At 35.6% G+C, this 23835-nt stretch overlaps 2 protein-coding genes across 2 annotated transcripts in view; both read right to left on the bottom strand.

Moving 5' to 3' along the window:
- Nucleotides 1–1525: 1525 nt before the first annotated feature.
- On the bottom strand, nt 1526–2679 carry LOC129759146 (calcium and integrin-binding family member 2-like). The gene is made up of 2 exons (XM_055756558.1): nt 2328–2679; nt 1526–1743 (listed from the first exon to the last, which is right to left on the bottom strand). The coding sequence occupies exons 1-2, from the start codon at nt 2677–2679 to the stop codon at nt 1526–1528; spliced, it is 570 nt and encodes a 189-aa protein (XP_055612533.1).
- An 11837-nt stretch (nt 2680–14516) lies between these two features.
- Nucleotides 14517–23835, bottom strand: part of LOC129759147 (inositol-pentakisphosphate 2-kinase-like) — a 31764-nt gene continuing 22445 nt past the window's right edge. The window contains exons 5-9 of the mRNA XM_055756559.1: nt 17135–17302; nt 16918–17029; nt 16715–16822; nt 16330–16658; nt 14517–15362 (exon numbers count right to left, since the gene is read on the bottom strand). Coding sequence (XP_055612534.1) covers nt 15188–15362; nt 16330–16658; nt 16715–16822; nt 16918–17029; nt 17135–17302 — 892 coding nt within the window. The 3' untranslated portion in view covers nt 14517–15187. The remainder of the gene's footprint in view (nt 15363–16329; nt 16659–16714; nt 16823–16917; nt 17030–17134; nt 17303–23835) is intronic.

Raw genomic sequence — 23835 nt, 5'->3', positions numbered from 1 at the left:
TATTGAACTTTCTTTGAAAATTTTAACAAAATGTGATTTGAAGATTTTTTTTCTATCATTTTAAAATGTTTCCCACACGAAAAAGTTTTAATAAAAATATTAATTCCAATGTTTCAATCATAATAGTATAACATGAACTTCATAATACGATATTTCGAAAGCAATACTAAACTCTCTTTTAAAAAAAAAAAAAAAAAAAAAGTTTTCCAAAATGTATGTTATGGGTTCAGTTGATCCCTAGAGTCTAACAAGATATATTTTTCTTTTGAATAAATTACTAATATTTATCCAATAACTTATGTTTATCCAGTAATTAAGGACTCAAAATACTGAATTTATCAAAAAACTGGAAAATTGTGCCTTAAAGTATGCCAGGAAATTAGGACAGTAGACAAACTTTTTGAATTCTCTTTGTCTGATACTTACAAAACTGTGAAATGGGAACTAATACGACAGAAAATAGTCAACGGATCTTTTATCTTCAGATTTCGACAGATTTTTGGCTAGGGTAAGGGGCTCAGGGTCCTGACTCAGGGCCCCCTGTATTAAGTTTGAAGTCTCCTTTAACTTAAAAAACATCACAATTTTTTTCGACTCACGAAAATGCTTCTAGTTCATCAACGGGTTCTTGTGTCGTTTTAACTTTTGTAGGATATAAACTTGAAATAACATGCTGTCTATCAGAAAATACAAATGACGGCGAGTTGCTAAATTTTCCCTAAAAGATGTGATGAAAATAAAAAAAGGGGATCGAGTTCTCTCCATTATATTGAAAATTAGATATTAAATTAAAAGAACTTATTTCTAGTTATTGAACTACCTAACTACCTAAATATTCCTAAAATTTCTTAAACTAAGGTGAATTCTTATTAGAACTTACGGAAATATGAAACCCTTCCTTGATTATTTTCTTGCACAAACTTGTTGTGTTTGTTATTGGGAAATCATGAAATTGTTAACGTGATTCCAATAGTTGTCTATTGGAATCTTTCAAAAACTATCCCAATCGTTAAAACATTCACAGATATTAAGAGTAATTAAGAATGTTATGGACATATTATTCATATCAAAGAAAGAAATTCCAATAATTTTCATTTCTGCTATCGAGTCATTGAAAAAATTGTGATGATTTTGGTCCTTTTGATAGGAAATTCGGACATTATAAAAAATATATTTTCCCTGTGCATTTAGATACTCTCCACTGAAACCATATTTGATTGTCCTCAGTTTTTCATTGCAGACATTCTTTCCAAAATTGTTTGATTTTCTTTTTTCATTTATTCATCAATTCTGTATGTAGTAATTTTCGAGCATCTCTGGCGTATGGAAAAGTATAACAGTAAAATAGAAGTTCAATTTATTTAAGCTAGGTAGCGGTACACAATTTTGTTATACTATCCTAGACATCAACCTCGACTAAACGTTCGCCCCTATCTCAGACACTTTACACCGTGTTAGGGGGAGCTAAAATTACTTCCAACACTTGCCGCTAGAGCGCTTATAGCGAAGACTCATTTCGCCCGTTCTAAATTCGAATGTGAAAAGTCGATATAAAGTCCGGTGCCCGCGTAATCACGTGCTCGAACTCCAGATAGGACAGTTTCCCGTCTCCATCGACATCCGCCTCTTCGATAACCTTCTCGGCAATCTGTTGATGTTCTTCGATGGTTAGTTCGTTTCGTGTTAAGGCGATGATGACGTTGAGCAAATCGGCATGCCCGATAAAGCCGTCCTTGTCAAAATCTGAAAATATTTCGAAAATTTGAAACTATCTACTTATAGTTCTAGAAGATAAAATTCGGCATTCAATATTGAAAGTTCAACATTTACACTTACATTAAAATTTTCAAATCAATTACAAATTTTGCATTATTTGCTTTTTTTATTAAATGATTCTGTAGGGGATAATGAAGAGACTTGATCCTTGGAAAGACTTGATTAACTTATTTGTAGGAGCAGAAATCAAACATAAAATGTTTTGTTCGTTGAGTGTCATCGAAAAACATGACTCAAATCTAACGCCAGAGTTCAATTCAGGACGTTGGATTAATTGAAAATTAATTTTTATTATAAAGCACATAATTTCAGACGTTTCACCTGATTCCTGACTGACAAAAAAGTAAAAAATTGAAATCCAAGAATTTTGGATGATGTATTAAATGAAAATCAAATAGAATCAAAATATAGATTTACAATAATTAAGGGGATTATTTTCCAGGTGAAGCATGCTGAGTGTGCTACTAGATTTCGAAAAAAAATGCACACCCAAAAACAAATATCAAGTTTAACCAGTCGTTTAAATCAGAAAGTTAAGATAAAATAATCACCATATATTTTAAAGGCATAGAACACTTTAATATCCCTTGGGGCCATCTCGCTGAACACCGACAGCAGGTCCAAAAATTCCTCGAACGTCAAATCCCCATCGCCGTCCCGGGAAAATGCTTCGCACATCCGGCGCTTGAAGGGATTTTCCACCAGTTCCGGCATCCGTTCGATGCACTCCCGGGAAACCTTCAGGGTGCTGGCCTGACCCTCGATCATCACCTTCGGCACCAAATCCGGGTTCATGCTCCGAAACCGCTTGTACACCCGCAGAATGTCCTTCCGGGTGAAGAAGGTGCAATCCTGATAATCCTCCAGCTGCTCATCGGTAAACGTGACCACTTTGTTGCCCATTTTCAGGCAGACTTCCTATAGTTAGGAAACTAACACTGAACGTCTCGAATTAAGATTGAAGACTGAAGTTGATGGAAATATTTAGTCGGAAACGAGAAACGCCCAGAAGTATGTGAAACGCTTTTTATTACGGATCGTAAAGGATTGCTACGTATCCGCCTTTAATCGACTGCTCCCCATGGGAGAGGCAATTAATGCCTTTTGGAAGGACGTCCATAACTAAAGCTTATCAAACTTCTCCAATTAACGAGACGGAAACTATGTCGTTGTTCCCGGTCCCTCCCATTCGCAGTTTTCCATGGAATGTAACGGAATATCAAGCACGAATCACTCGACGATGGCATGAGCTACAGATTCCGCTCCTTCCGTGTGGCGTGAAAGTGCTTCTACTATTCACACCCTGTTGAATGATAGTTGTTTTTAAATGTCTTCTCACACACCCACGCTCAGCCACCCATCAGTCAATGGACTGACCTAGCCCATCCTCGTGGCTTGCAACGGAAATAGTTTGGTGCTTTTATCAGACATTTGAAGAATATTGGTTTTGTTCAATTCGCATCTTTTGAAGAACTTGGAATAAGAATTGAAAGCAGTTCAGTCGGTTCAAATTTTTTTTGGTAACCTTTATGTTTTTATAATTGTAGGTATCTACTCTTTATTTTTCTTTACATATTGATTTTGTTTCTGAAAATCATAAATAAAATAATTAAAAAAAAAATTGAGACTTCATGTGACGACAGTATAAACACACAAAAAATGATGTGTTCCATGTAAACAGGGCTGGATTAAGCCAAGGGGAGCCACTTTTTTTCGGGGAGCCCCTACGAAACATTTTTTTATATGCCAACTAATCGAAAATAAAAGAGCTAGCAGCAACTATAATTTTCTAGTTTTGAAAAAAATCAAAGATTGATATTAAAATATTTTTATTCAATCGTTGATAGGTATCTGTTCCATAGAAAGCAGGATAAATATTTCCCTCATAACAATTGGGAAGAAACATTAGGATTTTAGACTTGGAATCAAAAATTTGAAAAAAAAAAACAAAATAAAAAATCAATTTCTATGGAGATACGGATATAAGAGTTCAAGAGTATAATTCCAACCCCAGATATTTTTTTCAGAACTACACAGTGTCCTAAATTAAAAAAAATATCTTCAAATCAATATTTGAGATATTAAGTTTAAATTCAATTCATATACAAAATTGAGAAACAAAGTAACAATCAGAATCAAAGAAGGAATTAAAAAATTTCAATTCAAAATAAAAAAAAATTTCATTTTCATACTCATAAACACAAAAAAATCGTTTTTAAGTAATGTGTTCAAACTTTAAAGATGTGATGCGGATTTTTAATTTATTTTCAAATATAGGAAAAAGAATTTTTTTTTTCAAATAGTAATATAATGTGACAAAAAGTAAATTTTAAAACATAAAAATAGAATGTAGATTATTTATATGTTAAAAACACAAAATCAGTAATTTTTATAAAAATCAGAAGAGTTTAGAACCAGACTTGTTAATAAATTTAATCTCTATCTGTATTGAAAACATAAACAGAATTATCAATTGGAAAATGATTGAATTCAGAATATTTATCTCAGGGTGAAAATTTTAAAATAAAAGTATATCAAAATAAATCGTAGAAAACTTTAGTAAGAAAAGTTTAAATTTGGATTTCTAATCTATATAGAAATTGGAATGAAAATTCAATAAAGAATCTCACTAGAAGGACATTCTTAACATTTTTTTTGATTGTTGAGAAAATATTTCATATTCAAAACATATGCTTTTTTCGTTGATAACTACCTACCTACCTAAGGGTCCGGCGCCGATTGACCGAAGCATAGGGCTGAGATAAAAGATCTCCACTGCTGGCGATCCGGAGCCAGCGTCTTCACTTGCTGCCAGCCAAGGTTCTCGTCAACTGTGCGGATTTCAGCGGCTAGACTTCGCCGCCACGAGCTTTTGGGCCTGCCTCTTCTTCGATGCCCATCTGGATTCCAGTCAAGCGCCTCTCTGCAAATCTCGTTTTCATCTCTTCGCAGCGTGTGCCCAATCCATCTCCACTTACGTTCCCGAATCTCGATTTCTAGCGTCTTTTGATGACACCGGCGATGAAGTTCAACGTTTGAGATCCAGTTGCCAGGCCACCAAGCGCGGATGATGTTCCGCAGGCAGCGATTCACAAAAACTTGCAGTTTTCGCGTCGTCACCGCATATGTGCACCAAGTTTCACACCCGTACAGCAATACGGATTTGACGTTTGAGTTGAAGATTCGGATCTTAGTTCGTAGAGAGATCTAGCGTGACCGCCAGATGTTTCGGAGACTCGCAAACGCAAATCGGGCTTTTCTGATACGGGTTTCGATGTCCTTCTTGGTACCACCATCAGGCGTAATCTGGCTACCAAAATACTGGAAGCACTCCACGGTCTCAACCTGTTGTCCAGCTACCACGAAATTGGAACGATTTTCTGTGTTGATTTCCATCGACTTGCTCTTTCCGACATTGATTTTGAGACCTGCTGCCTTGGAGCAAAAATAATATATACAAAGATACCGAGCTCTTGAAATTTTGCATATAAATGCCAACGGACAATCTTTTAACAAACCTTAACACCATCTACTGACAGAAAAGGTCAACATTTCTCAATAATTGAATTTTTCACTTGTGCCCCTCGTTCCGGGGGGCTTAAAATGCACTCTAATATGCTTTTGTTCAATTTTGGAATACATTTGCAAAATGCACTCTGACACACGTTCACCAATTTTTGAAGAAGAGCTATGCCACTGACTCAATTTAATTGAGAACCTCACTCGTTTTTGCGCATTCAGATTCCTCAATAATAAAAATAATCATCAATTAAAACAGATAACTAATTTGTATTGCATATCTCGTTGAGCCGAATCATTGATTCCAAATTCCACGGAACAGTGCTGAGGAGGGTTTTGATGACATGACCAAGTATTTATTTTGATTGGGATCCTGATTTATGATATATGTATAACAGATTTTGCAAAGTTCTCCAGTTTAAGTTTAAACAACTAGTAGCCACTTGAAAACATGTGATAAATATGATAATTAAGAAATTTAAAACTTTTAAAATTATTTTATATCAGGAAGTGCTAATTCGTTTTTTTTTTCAAATCAGCCATTTCAATAACAAAAAATATAGTATTTTCTAACTCTTAAATAAGATTTGAAAAAATAAAATCAAATCTATTCACGTGCACATCCGGGGACGGAGGTAGGGGTTTGCGAAATTTCCACGCTTGTTCACGGAGGGGGAGGAGGGGGTCTAAAATCTCATTTTTTTGTCCAAGTGGTATCTGAACAGCCTCCAAGGAAAAAAGCTTTGAATAGCGATTGAAGACTCTGATACCGAAAAATCGTGCTAATTCTGGAGAGCTAAGACCACGTAGAGAAAGACCTCAGTGTGTTTGTCGTGCAAATGAACCCTCAAACTGCTAGTTATTTCCGACCGTGTAATATAAATTGTTTTTTTTCCTTAGCGTGTTTTACTAAATAGTTGCATTTCTGCCGCAGCATTTGAAGGTGGCGCTTTTTGATTTTGTGCGTCGATTTTCGCTAGAGTTCCGAATCTTGTAATGGATAATTTTCGCTTGGAGCTTTCGGTGAGGTCGTCGAGTTTGCTCTGCATGTCTTGTTGTGTTTGGGCGAGCAAAACAATATCGTCTGCCAGGTCAACGTCGTTCAGTTGCTCCATGGTTGAAGGATTCCACGGTAATCCTCGGTTTGGTCTACAGTCTATCGATCCAGTCAAGATCTCATCTATTACGATGAGAAAAAGCAGCGGTGACAAAATACATCCTTGTTTCACTCCAGCAGTTACCGGGATTGGTTCGGACAAGACACCATCGTGCAAGACCTTGCACGAAAATGCCTCGTACTGTGATTCGATGAAATGGACTAGTTTCTCTGGGACCCCTCGTCGTCTAAGAGCAGCCCAGATGTTTTCGTGGTTCAGTCGGTCAAATGCTTTTTCGAAATCAACGAACACCAGTAGAAGAGAGTCCTGGTATTCGTTGATTTGTTCCAGTATGATTCGTAGCGTTGTGATGTGGTCGACACATGATCGTCCGGATCGGAATCCAGCTTGTTGCCGTCGGAGGATCACTTTGCAGAGTACTTTGAGGGTTGTACAGATCAACGTTATGCCTCGCCAGTTACCGCACTCTGTCAGGTCTCCTTTCTTCGGGACCTTTACGAGGATACCTTGCATCCAATCGGCCGGGAATGTTGCAGTATCCCAGATGTCAGCGAAAAGACGGTGCAACATTTGTGCTGACAAGGCAGGGTCGGCTTTGAGCATTTCAGCAGGAATGCAATCGATTCCAGGCGCTTTGTTGGGTTTCATGTCCTTGATTGCCGCTTCTATTTCAGCCAGCGAGGGCGCTTCCGAGTTGACGCCATTTATGCAACTTACTGTGGGCGCCTCGAGCTGCGGGTTCTGTTGGCCATTGTTATTTGTAACTCGGAAGTTTTTCAAAATGCTCAGTCCAACGCTTGAGCTGATCTGTTCGATCTGTCAGCAGCTGACCTGCTTAGTCTTTCAGCGGCATTATTGCATTAGTCCTTGCACCACTAAGGTGGCGAGATATATCATATAATAATCGGATATCTCCAATGGCGGCGGCTCTTTCTCCTTCTTCGGCTAGGGAGTTTGTCCAGGCTCTCTTGTCTCGTCTACAAGCTCGTTTAACTGCCTTTTCCAGCTCCGCATATCGTAAGCGGGCGGCTGCTTTGGCTGACCCGGTACATGCCTGCTCAATTCCGACTTTCGCCTTTCTCCGATCATCGATCATCCTCCAGGTTTCATCCGACATCCATTCACTTCGTCTTCCACAAACTTTACCGAGAGTACCATGGCTCGTCGTGATAAAGGCATTCTTGATTCCACACCACTGTTCTTCGACTGTTCCGTCTGTCGGCAACTCCGAGGCTCGGGATTCTAGCTGTTCAACGTATGCCCTTTTCACCTCTGGATTCTCCAACCGGCGGACGTCGTATCGACACCCGACTTTCTCCTCTCGCCGTTGGACACGCGCAACTCTCAGTCGTATCTCGCCAATGACGAGGTGATGGTCAGATGCAATGTCTGCGCTTCGTTTGTTGCGGACATCAAGAAGGCTCCTTCTCCATTTTCGGCTGATGCAGATGTGGTCAATTTGATTTTCTGTTCGGCCATCTCGGGATACCCAAGTGACCTTATGTGCTGGTCGATGGGGAAAGAGCGATCCACCGATCACCATGTTGTTGTTGCCACAAAATTCTACAAACAGCTCTTCGTTTTCGCTCATCTGTCCTAGGCCATGGCGCCCCATGATGCGCTCAAGGTCCTGATTATCGGAGCAAATCTTTGCGTTGAAGTCGCCCAAATGGATTTGAATGTCACCCTTCGGAATTCTCTCTACCACGCTGTTCAGTTGACTGTAAAACTGCTCTTTCTCCTGCAAGTCGGCAACGTCAGTTGGCGCATAACACTGGACCATTGTAAGGTTTCTAACCCGTGTTCTGAATCTGGCTACGATTATTCGTTCGTTTATCGGTTCCCATCTTATGAGGGCCGCATGGGCCTGCGGGCTTAATAGGAAACCAACTCCTCGTTCCCGAATAGCGTGTTCTCCTCGTATGCCAGAGTAAAGCAGTACTTGCCCAGACTGTGTCTTGTGTTCTCCAGTGTTAGGCCAACGGACTTCGCTCAGTCCCAATATCTCTAGCTTGAGGCGGCCAGCTTCTCTAGCAAGTTGAGCCGTTGGTACCTCCTAAAATATAGTCTATATTCTTATTCAATAAATAAAAGAACGTGATTAATCAGCTAATCGGAGTGAAATTGGAGTGAAGGCTATTGCTTTCTCTGTTTAACACATGAGAAATCGTATACCGGGATTGCGAGCGCGCCCATCGCCAATAATCAAACGAAATAAAAAAAAATTGAATGAGTTGTTTATACAAGTTTTAAAATTTAATTTCAAACATAAAAACTACAGCTTTAAAACCAATTTTTGTAGCCTTGCCTTTTTTCTATTCTTATTTTGTGGGTCAGTTTGTATTACTTTGCGTTCACCTTAGTTTGTAAGTGGTGATAAACTTTTATTCATTTCTTCAATTTTGCACTACTGAAGCAGACGAAATAACCACCTAACAGTTTTACAATAAGTGTTTGCACTTCTTAAATGGTTATCGTCAGAGGACGAATAGGCTATATCCAGTCAATTAGGAACATTCTTGGCGAACAGTCTTACCCGTCAGAATTAACTGTTTCTAGACATTGATTCAAGTATCACTTTTGCATCCCATTGTCCAAAGTTTAGCACTTCATGCTTGAATGAAATAGCGATTAACAAGCATTATGCAATCAGACGAAAGTATTACGATACTTGAAGAGCAATATGCTTGAAACATGCCAAAAAGTTCATACGACCGGTTCAAAATTGACCAAAATTTTGTTTTTTTTTTCTCAGTTTGGTTTTGACAGTTCTCTTTAATGTGTTTGAAGACATCTGGTGGCCCAGCCAAAAAACAAAAATTAGTTCATAACGTTCGTTGGAAATTAACACAAGTTTCGTGGGCTAGTTGTACGTCTGTTCGTTATTTTCGATCATTTTTTTACCTTTTAAAAAAATTTGCAATTGCTATGAAAATATGGCATTCCGAAGTTCATATAATACTGTAATGATTGGCATATTGGAATAAAAAATTTTATTATAGGTTTAACGAAAGTAGATTTTCTGCGAAATAGTTTCCCAATGTATTTAGATCAGTTTTCATACTGTTCTGGATTTTCACCAACATATAACATGGAGATTGGGAAAATGCTAAACAACAAGAAAGTAACACTGTTGAAATCAATCAGAGTGATCTATCTTGATTAACCACATTAAACAGGGGACAAACCACAAAAGATCTAACATCTGGTCGCAGTGGTAGGAACGCAACAAGGAAAAAAAACATGGAGGTATCATCCGCAAAAAGACGAGATTTCCCACAAAGTCCAAGCTTGGGCAGGTTATTGATGTAAATTGAAAATTACAGTGGTCCCAAGTTGCTACCTTGTGGAACACCGACTGATATCTAATTATCTTTACTGCGCAGCTCTTTGATGGCGCTTTGGATTCGGTTCACCAGATCATTCCAAAGACATATTCAATGAACGTTGTTCTGCAACTTTTGCAACTGATTTGTTGTAGAAATTACAATCGGCTCTGAACTTTCCATGTGCTTCATTAGTATTTTTCCATCTCGGCCGGGCCACACGTATTTCATCTCCAACTTGGTTTGGAAATCCTTTGCTTCCTGTAGAATTCCCTCCCGTAAGATATAACCTCGTCTCGAATCGTTATTTTCCTAGTTTCCATGGTGTTATCCTTGAATATGGCTGAAACTAAAAGCGGTCCGTGAAGCTTTTTTTGTCTAACAGCTCTTCATTATTTTCTTTTGTGTCAAATGTTAGTAATCTATCAGCAGAAGAAGTGTATTCGTTATCGAGACGTTTGGCGTATAAAACCGAATTATTACCATTCTGATGGGACTCCAATACTTTGAATAATTTATTGATAGTGTTTTTCACATCTCCATTTTCAACTTTCGGAATCCCCAAAATAACGACATTTTTATTCAGCGTTGATCGTCACAGCTTATCAATCATAATCAAGTTCCATGCGATCAACCTTCTGAGCTAATTAATCGTGTTTAATCTTCCATTCATCCATGTCCTACCTAATTTGATCGATGTCCTCCTTCATGAAGTTTAGTTCGGCTTTGAATTGGTCGAATTGATCCGAGATGAATTGCTGCAAAACTTCGATTTGCTTGGTGATGTTAACTATCGTTGCCACTTGCTGCTGGGTTTCTTGATGTCTTACAGACCGGCGACGAATTTTCTTAAGAACATCTGAAAACCTAGCATTCCCGATCAGGAGAGCATATCAAAATAATAACTCAAACGTATCTCACCAAGATATTTACATCTGATTCAGTTATAATTAAGTACTGAAAAATTTAGATTTTAAGTTTCTCCAATCTGAATTATATCTTATTCTGATTGACAGACTTGAATGGGGTTGAGATAATTTTCAATGATAAAGAATTTTTTCAGGTTGTCCCAAAATAAAATGATTATATCTTATTTTGATATATGTGCAACTTTTTCTGAAACACGGACATCGAAGTCAACGGCCCAAACCGTACATTAATGAGTTTCACTCAACAGATCCTTAAAATTGGATCCAATTTTTAGGAAACCAAAAATGGAACATGGTTTTAGCAAATAATATGGTTTATTGACATTCCACTAGTAATTTTCTGGAAGCACTCATATCTTGATAAGTTATAATTTTGATAGGTTTTGTTCTGCCCAATATCAAATTATGCTATCTCAACGAGATATAATCTTGAAAGGAGCATATCTAAAATTAATATAATTTAGCTATGATCGTATAGATTTTTTGATATAATTTGAGATATTTTAACATCCTACGAGTACTAAATTATAACTCATCCAGATAGGAAAAAATTGAATATCAAAATATCTCATCTTGATATAATTTAGTTTTTCTCTTCTGATCGGGTTATCACTACAATAACTCTGCGCATTAGACTGAGTCGATTTGGGGTCATTTTTGAATTTCTCAAACCATGGGGTCTAAAAAGCTTTGTTTTGATTCAAAACTTATCCATGATTTTTTGCAGAATTTTTAAGAAACGTTTACATGAGTAAATTCGAACTTCCATTTTTGTATGGAAAAATGGATATTTTGTACTGAAAAATCAACTTTTTTCTCTTCTGTGGAACCGAGTATGCTGATGATTTTTGCGCCAATGATAAATTCTCTTAAGGATATTTTCAGTTGAACAACTTTGTTGAAGACCGTAACTACGTATCTTATTAGACAAAAAAGTCATTAGTGTATGATCAAATATCCAAAGGATAAATTGTCCCTCCCACTTCAAAAGATGCGTATGGGGTGGAGGGAGGACCCAAATGGGGCTCATGGGACCATCACAAAAAAAAAAAAAAAATCTGTTTAACAGGGTAGGTCTTTTCACATTGATAAACAATAAATTCAATTGACATCAATGCTTGAGCCTCGCGAAGTATTGCATGTAAAGTAGTCATGCAATACCATGCTAGGCATCCAGCAGTGGTGTCAATTGAATTTATTATTGTTTAATGCCAACAGACATACCCACATTCAACACCTAATACTTTTTTTAGTAAGATACGAAGTTATGGTCTTGGACAAAGTTGTGTCGTGATTTTACGAATCTCAATTCAGAGCAAGGCCGTGCGAATGGGGGGGGGGGGTTAGGGGTTAAACCCCCCCCCCCCCATGAAGATTTTTTCCAAGAAAATATTTCCACCGTAGTATCGGAAGATTACTTGATCTTGCAATGTATTTGAAAATAAGTGTCAACAAGCAAGTCAGAATTTTTTTTTGCCTCCTGCGGAATTTCGACATAAATCACCTTTGGCTTGAGGCATTTCGATCTAGAGCACTATTTTCCGTTCACGAACTGAAACTAACTTTGATTGTAGATTTCAATTTTCAGTTCAATCAACCTTTTGTATTAAAACTCAAAATTTGATATAAACAAACCCTACCTTGTCTTTTGAATGGGTTTTTATTAAGAAGTGCAACTAAATAAGAACAGAGTTTGAAACGAACCATTTTTTCATTTAAAAAAATGTTTATGTCATTAGTTGTGTTGATATAAAATATTCTTAAAAAACCAATTCCAGGCTCAATTTTATTTCGTGGTTTTTGTTCTTCCAAAAAGGGTTTTAATAATTTACAAAAAGCCACAAAATTTACATTTGGTGCAATGAATTTAAACAGTTATTTTAACTAATTAGGGTGGCCCGAATCTAAATATGTAATTATTTCTATCAACTTTTGTTATTGAAATGACTTTTCAAAATAAGTTAAAATCATTAGACAAATTTTTGCACTTTTTTTTTACAAAAGCTCAAATAAAAACATATTATTTAAAAATAAAAGCTTTATATGAATTATCAACTTTAAACAAAATCAATTTTTTTTTAAACTTTCTGCTGTAATGTCAAAGATACTTGTAATGTTATGGTTTTAATTTTTTTACTGATGTATTTTACTTATTAGATTATGCATCATTATCATCAAAATATTTTTCCTTAATTGGATGAAGAATCAGAATCAGATTTTTCATAAATGTAGGTTTGTTAGTTAATCAGTTATCAGTTATGTTTGATTTCACTTAAAACTGATACATTTTTAAACTCTTTATCATTTCAGATTTTGTTTTCATTTTCGAATAAATTTACAGAATTTTATAGTACAGCTTTTTACAATTTTATTATTAACTTGCCGAATTTTATTGTCAGAATTCTTAAATTTTTAGAAATATTTTTAACAAATTTGTCCTTGATTTTTAATTCTTAATTTTCGTTTTCTTGAAACATTAGTCTTTAACTTCAAATTTTTAATTAGAAAACATAGTTTCCACCTTCTGTTCTTCCTAGAAGCCAATACTTCAATCAAAAGTGACAAAATAGTCAGAGCTTATAATTTAAAGCTAAAAACCTGCGATTGAAAATTTAAAAACTTTTTAATAATATTTTTTATATGAAATCTTGTTTTTTGGATCGATAATTTTTTTTAAATTATTCTTAAAAGTTTGAAAAATTGTTCGAAGAAGTAACTTTAAAGCTAATTAAAAATACGCAGTGTTAACTAACTTTGATTGGTGCTTTCAATATAAATAACAAAACTTTGAACTCCTTATTTTGAATTTTTTATCAGTTTTTTCGTCATTCACGTTATTACTACTATTACAACTATTATCATTTTCCTAACAACTGATAATGGTAAGTTTTGCCCCAGATTTCAGATTTGTTTTTAACTCTGTATTTTGGAAATGTTTATTTTAAATTTGCTAAGACATTCTTTTGGAACAAATTTCTTTCTTACTTTCATGACTTATCGAAAATTTGAAACTTTCATTGTAATATGTTTCGAAAATTTTGTTTTTTTCATCCGTCCTTTATTTAGTTTGTGTGTTAATCATGAGTGAGAAACGGTGTAAGAAATCCCTTTCCTTTTTTATTGTTTATTTTTTTTATTGTTATTATTTTTATCTAAATTTGAATTTTGAACCCCCCCCCCCCTCCCCCCCGCATGGACGGGTCCTTCGCACGGGCCTGATTCAGAGGTTCACTTTGACACGTCTGTCGCTCACAAGAATAGATCAATTTTGTCTGTGGATCGATTGACTTTGTTTTGTTTGTTTGCCTAGTGTGACTAAAATAACAAACGTTGCCACTGAAATTTATTTTTCTTTATTTATCTTTAGTGTTGCCAAATACAACTATTACTTTTTTTTTAATTAAATATGATTTGTTTTCTGCATATCCTTCATCTCATCCCTACAAGTTGTTAAGCGGAAAATTTCTTTTATGGAACTGATAAAGTGGCACAAAAACCATAAGCAGGATCGGTTCCACAGAAGAAACAAAAATGATGTTGATTTTTCATTGAAGGCCCTTATTCTTCGTTGCAAGTCAAAAAATATACAGGAAAAACATAAAAAACTAGCGGTACAAAGACACTTTTAGGGTGAGGAAATGATTAGATGGTGCATTAAAACGTAAAAGCAATTACTAGACGAGGTGAATAGTTTTGCTTAGGTTAAGTTGAGCAACGTTATGTCGGTTAGCTGACACCACAATAAGACGAGTGATACAATTAAAAAACAATTTTCAATACAAACATAGATAACTTTATTTCCAATTATTCACTTCTATGTATTGAATAGAGTCAGTAACAATTTATTTTAATTTTTCAATAAAATTAAGGACCTTCTTGCTCTTGTTTTAAATTTTTGTTTTCTAAACTTTATTATTTAATCTCTTTATCTAAAATTCCTTTAGTTGGTGTAAGCTATTTTAACCTCGTCAAGTATGATTTTGTTTTATCCAGAATTTTTCCTAACATAACACTCAGTTCTTTTGAAGCTTATAATTACACACGTTAATAAATATCATAAATACTCCTTACACCTTTGCTATAGGTTTTGTTGCTAAAATGGTTCGCATTTCCCGGATTATTTGACATAAAAACGATTAAAATATTTAACGGTATCGAGAACAATTTAATTTAAAGCATATAGACTTAAACTATTACGTTTATTACTGATAAAATTTATGAAAAAAAAACAAAAAACCAGCGAAAAAATTGGCCCTAATTGTGCAACTTATACAAAATCTAGTATTTTTGATCGATGCGTGACGTCAGATTAGTACATGAAAAACAAAAAAAAATAGTTTCAAAAAAACTTAAGGCAAAACTTAAGATCGATTTTTTTAAAAATTACATTTATTCCTCCCGATACCGATAAAAGCTCCTATTAAATCACTAGAATAAATATTATTAATACCTATAAATTACTCTATCTATTAAAATACATGTTTTTCCGGTTCCATGGTGTTCCTGTGTCTATAGATATTCATCGTCTAAGACGAATCATAAAGTCCCGGTACGCACCGACGGAATCCCGCAGCTGGTCTACGTACTTCTTGTGATGATTTGGCGATTTGGCATCGAGATCGGTGATGGTCACGTTCACCAGGAATCTCATCGATTCGAGACTGACTATGTGCGATCGAGCACTTGCTGGCAATCTAAAAGAATAGAATTGAATCAGTTTAGTTTTGGCTTTGGAAAAACTTTGAATATGAATAAAAGAAACCGCAATGACAAAGAAGTGGATTTCTGTCTTGAAGAAGCTGCTTTCATATGTTGTACAAATTCTTTTAGGTATATCTGGGCCTGATGCAAGGTTGCCGAAATCACAGAAAAATCTGTAAATTCACAGAATTTTTAACGAATTTTCATCACAGAATCTGTGTCACAGAACACAGAATCTTGGAATTTCCACAGATTTCACAAAATTTTTAAATTTAGAATGAATTTCCGAAATTATAATTTTTTTTGACAGTATCGAAATTTAGATTTCTTACTGTGAATTAGAAAAGTATGATAAGAATAGTAAAGGTAATTGATTTTGCCCAATAAAAATGTGAAAAAGACCCAATTTACCATGAATTTTCTATGAAATTCAAAGGAATAGCATCACAGAAATCCATCACAGAATTTTTGGATAAAATTTTTCTCAAAAACACAGAATTTTTTTTGGCAACCTTGGCCTGATGAACGATTGTACGAATATGGCATTGAATTAGAATTAAGTAAATGTAACAAAACATTGCAAATAGTTTGAAGTTCATTGTTTGAAACTTTAAAAAGAATCGGTTCCCAAGCTTATGTGTACAGCGTTTTACTGTGATGCAATTTGATATGGGGCACTCATTATATCTACTGAAGAGAATCATCTGGAAGTGTTATTAGTTTTCATGAGGATTTCATAACTTGCGAAAAGATAGGATTTATTTTTATTTTTATGTTGCACTTTGTGATCAAACTTCCCCTAAGAAATAATATAGTGAGAGCTCGAGAGGAAACCTATCAAAGCTCTTTCAATTGAATGAATCATAGTCAGGTATTTAAATCTCTGAAACGTGATACCACCTGCTCGGGACCACAAACAACCTGGCCTTTAAATTTTTATTTCATCCCATATGTACTGACCTTTCTTCCTCCCGTTCGGACAACCTTCGGAAGGTTAGCATAATCGAACAGTCCATTGCTGTGGCCCCTAGCTGATATTTTTCACCTGAGCTCAGGTAGAAGTCGGTAAAATTACTGGAACACCTTCCTGCTTCTTCGCCGGGATTTGAATTCATGCAGCTTCTTCCATCGTCGTCGTCATCATCGTCTTCCATACTTGAGCATCGAATTTGATCGATATAGTCCAAATACTTCTCATGCAGCTCATCCACATAGCTTAGCGACTCAGCCTGGATCGGAAAACACATGTCTTGTTGGTTTCGACATTTGTTGGAATCGGCAAGGCTTGACTAAAATTAAAAAAAAATTAACTTGTTTTCAAAATAATGATTTGTTTTGAAAATACCTTCACAAATAGTTGAACGTCTAGTATTTGTTTAAGAACACAATTTTTCGGAAGAAAACAATCGTTTATGGGAGTACACGTGCGGTTATGGATTAGATTTTTGTCCTTCTAAAAAAGAGGAAAAAGAAAACAAAACCATATTATCACCAACAACAATGTATTCAAAACATCCCAAAAAGGTTGGGTTTGGATTTCAATCCTACCTTTTTCCGATTCTTTCGTATTGCTAGCAGCTTTCGATCGTCCGGCTCACTTTGGGTGGAGAAATCCTTCAGCAGAATTTCCTTTATCAGATTCATGAAAATAGTTTTCCGTCTAAACCCGAAAGAATGGAAAGGGACAGAAACAAAAAAAAAGATTAATTCAAAACACATATCCAACAATCCGAATCCGAATAGCTCAAAACAGCAGCTTACTTACTCTTCTTTGCTGCGTCCATCCCGTTGAAAAATCTCCTTCAGAATCCGATTAAAGACCGATTTCTCCCGGGATTCGTCGTACACGATGCGCCCATTTTTGGACAGCCTGAAATTGTTCTGCGGCGCACCGATGAGGCCCTTGATGGCGTGCAGCATGCGGATGGGTTTGCTGAAATAATTAAAAATATAAAAAAAAAAATAATTTCTATTACTAAATCATGTCATTTTAGAACTTGTGTATCAAAAAATGGTAAGAATATTTTTCATAAAAATGTGAACAATTTAAAAAAAAATGTGAAAATAAATTAAACATCAAAATAATTATCGATTTGACATCTGTCTAAATATAAAAAAGTGTCAAACGGGTTTGGACATTAAAAACCATGTGTTTAAAATGCCTCATAAACCTGAAAATGGACAGGACAAGTAAGTTCAAGGTCGTAATATTCAATGAGACTTAAAGAAATGTATGGCTATTTTAATATGTATTTATATTGAACGTTTCCAAGTTCTTCTCAATTACGGGATGAATAAGCAAACAAGTTTAAAATCCCTTATAAAATAAAAAAAAAAGTTCCTCTCAGTCTTAACATTCAGAAATTTTGTTTGAAAATTGTAATCGCCGAATTTTTATATGATTCAAATTTTCATGGCATGCTCGGCGTGATGAAATTTTTAGAAAAATATTTTACAGATATGAAAGAAAGGTAGACAGACAGACATTAGTACGCCAATGGGCGATGGAATCGGAAAGTTATTCTTTCTTTCCTTAAAAAAACCCTTAAGATCTGTCAAAAGTTGGGTGAAATTTTAGCTGCATCCCACTTGCACTAATGCAAAACCATCACTCAAATTCGGCAGCGCTTCCATCGCCTATAGAGGAAAGCTTGATAGTGATTGAAATTTTATTTATCTACTGATGTGAATTTTAAGATGTGAGGATGAAATATTAATTTGAAACTTCTGGCCTCGTCTTTTAAAGTAATACTGTTTACCGAAACAAGCTGGGACGCTAGCGTACACAGCGAAGAAGTTTTTGGTGCAAATTTTAATGTTTTCCGCAAAGGTAGAAATTTAACATTGTCCAAAAAAAGTCTCGTTGCCATAGAATCTTTTTTCCCCGCAGAACAAATTGCAACGCAAACATACACAGAATTTGATTATGTTTTCGTTAAAACATCATTGGCAAAGGAAGTGCACATTTTCGCTTCCGTGTACTTCCCACCTGAATATGCCACTTCTCACTATTTTGATTTATTTTTCCAAATTCTTAAAAAAATACAGTAGCTGAAAAACCGGAAGCAAAACTACACATTTATGGCAATTTCAATCCCAGTTATAGGGGAGAACGAAACTTTACAACTAATTTTTGACAACGCTTCTATTCTAGGCTCAAACCAAGTAAATCATGTAAAGAACAGTAACGTATCTTGATCTTTTATTTACAAACTGTACAGAAGACTATTGTGTAAATGAATAGGCAGACTCACTATGGAAAAATGAAGTATTTCACACTGCGATCGAATATTCGCTCTTTATTCATTACTGTGTCAAACCTCGCGACTGGAAGTACGAGAAAATGTCATACTATCAAAATTCGAACTACGAACTTTTAAAACAAGAACTCAATAATATAGACTGGTCAAGTATATTGAAGAATGAAGGAAATGTCGATACAGCAGTGGAATCTTTTTATAACATAACTAGCTGTTCCCATACGAACTCCGTTTCGCTTTCAATTTAGTATATGTTAGAACAGTTTGAATGAATAACAATTTACAGGCATTTGGCAGATGCAATTCCGAATGCATTTTTAAGCAATAATTGCAAAAATGTTGAACACGTTATAGGTACACTCACTTTTTGTCGTTTGCTACTAAATTTGAAATCAGGAATCAATTGAGCAAACCGTGCAAAAACACCCCCGTTTGTGAATTTTCGTTTCGATGCGATACAAACTCACGTAATTATTGCAAAGCAAATTTGACAGTTAAGAAGAACCCCTTTTTTGTCGTTTGAAACAAATATTGAAATCAGAAATCAATTGACCGTTCAAACCCCAATAAACAGTGTATAAATTTCGACTCGATCGTTGCAGATCGGTGGTCTTTTTTCCGAACTTTGATCTCTGAAATCGATTACCCTTCCTTGAAAACTCCCGTGTGCAAATTTTCAAACCAATCCATTGCATAATAACGTCAATATCGCAAAAAAAAAAACTCTTTGGCCGACCTCTGACCAAAAATTTGATAATTGGAACCAATTGTTCGTCCTTGATAATTTATATGTGCAAATTTCCATCTCAATCCGATGTATAAAAACGTCAATATCACAAAAAAATTGAAAAGGTAGTATGGATGACCCCTTTTGCCGATCCATTCACAAAATTTGATACCTGCAATCGTTTGCACATTATTCAAAACTCTCGTGTTCCAATTTTCATCTGAATCCAATGTATTAAAATGTCAATATCGCAAAAATAGCGAACATTGAATATGGACGACCCCTTTGACTTGCCCCTATACAAAATATGATACCGGCAATCGATTGCGTGTCCCTAAAAATGTCCGAGCGCAAATATGATTCTTAATCCGATGAAAAATAACCTCAATATCACAAAAATATTGAAAAGTTGATATGGTCGACCCCCTTTTGCCGACCCCTTACACGAAGATCGATACATGGAATCGAGTGCTTGTCATTTGAAACTCTCGTTTACCAATTTTCATCTGAAGGTCAGATAACGTCAGTATCACAAAAATACTGAACAGTGAATATGGTCGACCCCTTTGGCTGGCCCCTTACACAAAATTTGATACCGGCAATCGACCTCCCGTTCCCAAAACCATCCGAGCGCAAATTTTTAGCTTATTCCGATGTACACGTCAATATCACAAAATTATTGAAATAGTCATATGGACGACCCCTTTTGCCGACCCCTGACCCAAAATTCAATACCTGGAATCGTATTCCCATCTCTCAAGACCCCCATTTGCAAATTTTCATCACGATCCGACGAAAAATAACGTGAAAAACGCAAAAACAATATTTGTCTTGTATGGACGACCCCTTTCAGAAGGGGTCAACCGAAATTCTCAAAACATTTTTCATCATTCCTGGTCCTAATAAGCATCCATGCCATATTTCAGCTCTCTAGCTCTTAAAACGGCTGAGCCTATAGTGGACAAACAAACAAACAAACAAACAAACATACAGAAATTGCTTTTTATATATAAAGATGATTAATCTGATATCTAGTTACGTACCTTCAAAGACGGTCTTACAACTCCAAACATCCTGTCTGGTATAACAAAGATTTGAAAAACTTACAATATAGGAAGCAAAAGGCTCATAAAGCCTACAGAGGCGATAGAAGTTCAACCAACCATCAACATTATATACATTTATGCAACCAGCTCAACTCATGTATTAAAAACACTTTGGAAAAATACAATCAGAAAATTGAAAATGACATTGCGAAAAACCCAAAAGCATTCTTTGGCTATGCTAAAATGCGGATGAAAAATTCAAGCTTTCCGACTTGTTTGACACTAGGCGGGAACATTGGAAATAATCCGTTGAAAATTTGTAACTTATTTGCATCCTTTTTTCAAGAAGTTATCACATCTTTCTCTGAGAATAACCGTGATAGAGAATACTTTTCATACACATTCCAGAGTTAGCGTGTGACATTCAAGTCAATGGAATTGATTACAATAATGTTTACGAAGGACTTGAAAAACTTGATGCTTCTAAAGGAGCCGAGCCGGATGGTCTCCCCCCATGTTTCCTTAAAAACTTAGCCATTGAGTTAACCGACCCTCTTCTGCTTCTTTTGAACATGTCGTTAAGTAATAAAAAAGTGCCAAATTTTTAGAAAAAATCATTCCAATTTTCAAGTCCGGAAAAAAATCAGATGTACGAAATTACCGAGGAATAGCCATTCTATCTTGCATTCCTAAACTCTTTGAATCAATCATCAATGACAAAATCTATCAGCAAGTAAAAAATATTGTAACCAGCGAACAACATGGATTCATCAAAGGGCGCTTTACTGCATCAAATCTTCTCGAATTCGTTACATACGTAATCAATTCTATATGCCAAGGCTTTCACGTTGAGGCTCTTTATACTGATTTCAGCAAAGCTTCTGACCGCATCGACATACCCCTTTTGATTCTAAAATTTAAAAAAATTGGCTTTCATCCAAATCTTTTTTCTTGGCTTCAATTATACTTAACGGTTGTACTCCATTTACCCGAAAACCTTTGCCCAGAATGAAAAATCCCCAGAATTTCAATCGCCAGAAAGAACCATTCCCCAGACGAACCATTCCCCAGAAAATTTTTCGCCAGAATGTACCATTTCCCAGAAAATTTTTCATCAGAATGAACCATTTACCAGAAACTTTTTTGCTAGAAGAACCATTTCCCAGAAAAATGAAAATGAAAAAATAAACAAACTAAAATTTAAAAAAAGAAGGAATTGATGCAAAAAATTCGGTTTTCATAACTTTATTATTTTGCGGCAAAGCCGCAACCAACGAGGATGAAGGGGCCGAGGCGGCACAAACCCGCGAAGCTCCCAAATCCGAGGTGCCTGCCGACCCGCCGTCGGAAGCGGCGGCCCTAAGACATTGGTCTAGGTCTGCCGGGGCTTCCAAGGTCTGCGTGAAATCTAGGGATGATCCCTTAACTCCGTCCGCCACGCGACAGCGTGAAGGACAAAACGTCTTTCAAGTTCGAACGCGCAGCGTGAGGAGTCGGATATCAAAACGGTTTTTTAAAGGACCATGGTAAGCATTGAATTAATTGAAGTACCCAAACCATAAACAAAGCACAATATTGGTTCTAAAATAAATTTATTTGGAAAATTTCAAAGTTCTAGTTTCATTTAAAAAATCATTTTGAAAAAATAAATTTCGAATCATATGAAATTTACAAAAATTCATTAGAAAAAAGACAAACAAAAATACTAGAGGAAAAAATCTGGGACTTATGCCATTCTGGGAAATGTTCCATACTGGGGAAAAAAAATCTGGGAAATTGTCCATTATGGGAAAAAAAATTCTGGTAAATGGTGCATTCTGGGGAATTTTTTTCTGGGAAATGTTTCATTCTGGGGTTTGATTTCGGGTATCTGTCATTCTGGGAAAAATTCATTCTGGGCAATGGTTTTCGGGTAAATGGGATACAATCATACTTAACCGATCGAACACAAATTGTTCGCTTCAAAAACGAATTATACAAACCCGTAGCTGTAACCTCCGGTGTGCCTCAGGGGTCTCATCTAGGACTTCTTCTTTTCATACTGTTCGTGAATGACATTTCTTTAATTCTAAAACGGATTGAATTCCTTATATATGCTGACGATATGAAACTTTTTCTGAAAATTAAAACAACCGAGGATGTTGAAGCGTATTCCAGAAGTTTAAGATTCTTTTCAATTTAAGTGATTTAAGTTTCCATTGAGATTCCTTCCCTTCTTCCTATGTTAAGAGTTAAGTTCCAAAGTTTAGTGTAAATAGTGTAAATATATGTAAATAGAGAACATTCTAGTGATTCGTTATTTAAGTTAAATCCCTCCAAATACATTCGGTAGATTGTGTCCACGGCTCTTTCAGCATCTGAATCCCTGGTTTTCCCGTGCGATTTTCAATTCCCGGTTTTCCCGGTTCTGTGGCCACCCTGAGAATGGTCGTTAGGATGAATGGACATACTTCGACACTAGGCTGAAAAAGCGCAAGATCAAATGAAATCCGAATGGTCGCTAGGCCAATTGGACAATGGACATACTTTGACATTAGCCCTCATGTATGCATGTTTGACCGAAAAGTCGTTAGGACGAAAGGATGCTAAGCCGAATGGACGGTAGCATCCGGCTGGATATCCTTAAGCCTAGTGGCCTGTTCGGCTTGAAAACCAATTCTATCACGATTACGAGTGGGTCATACGAGGATTGCACATAAATATTACAATGACAATAATTTATCGAGATCTTAAACTTCTACAAGTAAGCTTTTGTGATGACTAGTTATATGTACAATGTATGTACTTATCATTAATACTAGGTTAGTGGGAAGGGAGCTTCAGTAGTGTCCTTTTCTCAAAAGTAAGCTTAAATGTTTGTCTTTTCAACGGTGAATGATAAAGTAGGGTGATATTTAAAATGATCACTTTAAAAGAGTTTGAAAAAGAATTGAAATTCAGAATTCTCTTTTTAGATCTTATTAGGTTTGCGTCGTTTAATTCAAAACTCTTTGCGAAAACCAGATTATAACTGAATTAAGTAGATTTCTGATTGTCTGGATTACAAAAAAGACACCAAGATAAATTCAAATTCTCATGCCATATGCAGTTCATTTTTTTAAGTCAGCCCACTTATGGAAACGAGTTTTAGTTCATAAATACAGGTAAAAATTCAAGAAATTTAATTTCGATATTCAAGTGTTACATCTCGACAATCACTGAAACTAATATTACTTTTCATACTTATTTCAACTAGATGTGTCGTGTTTTACATTGCAGAATATTGTAAAATTGTTTTTTTTTTATAGTTTTTGAGTTATTTATATCAAAGTGGTACATCAGTCGTGAAGTTTAAGACGATTTTTTTCGTAATTAGTCTTAAATGTGCTAAGGGTTTGAAAATCAGATTAAAAATTTATATCGATAACACAAGGCCGAAAAATTCACGCAATAT

The sequence above is a fragment of the Uranotaenia lowii genome, unplaced genomic scaffold (genome assembly GCF_029784155.1).
Source record: "Uranotaenia lowii strain MFRU-FL unplaced genomic scaffold, ASM2978415v1 HiC_scaffold_114, whole genome shotgun sequence".
Lineage (NCBI taxonomy): Eukaryota > Metazoa > Arthropoda > Insecta > Diptera > Culicidae > Uranotaenia > Uranotaenia lowii.
This window is presented reverse-complemented; position numbering and strand designations above follow the sequence as displayed.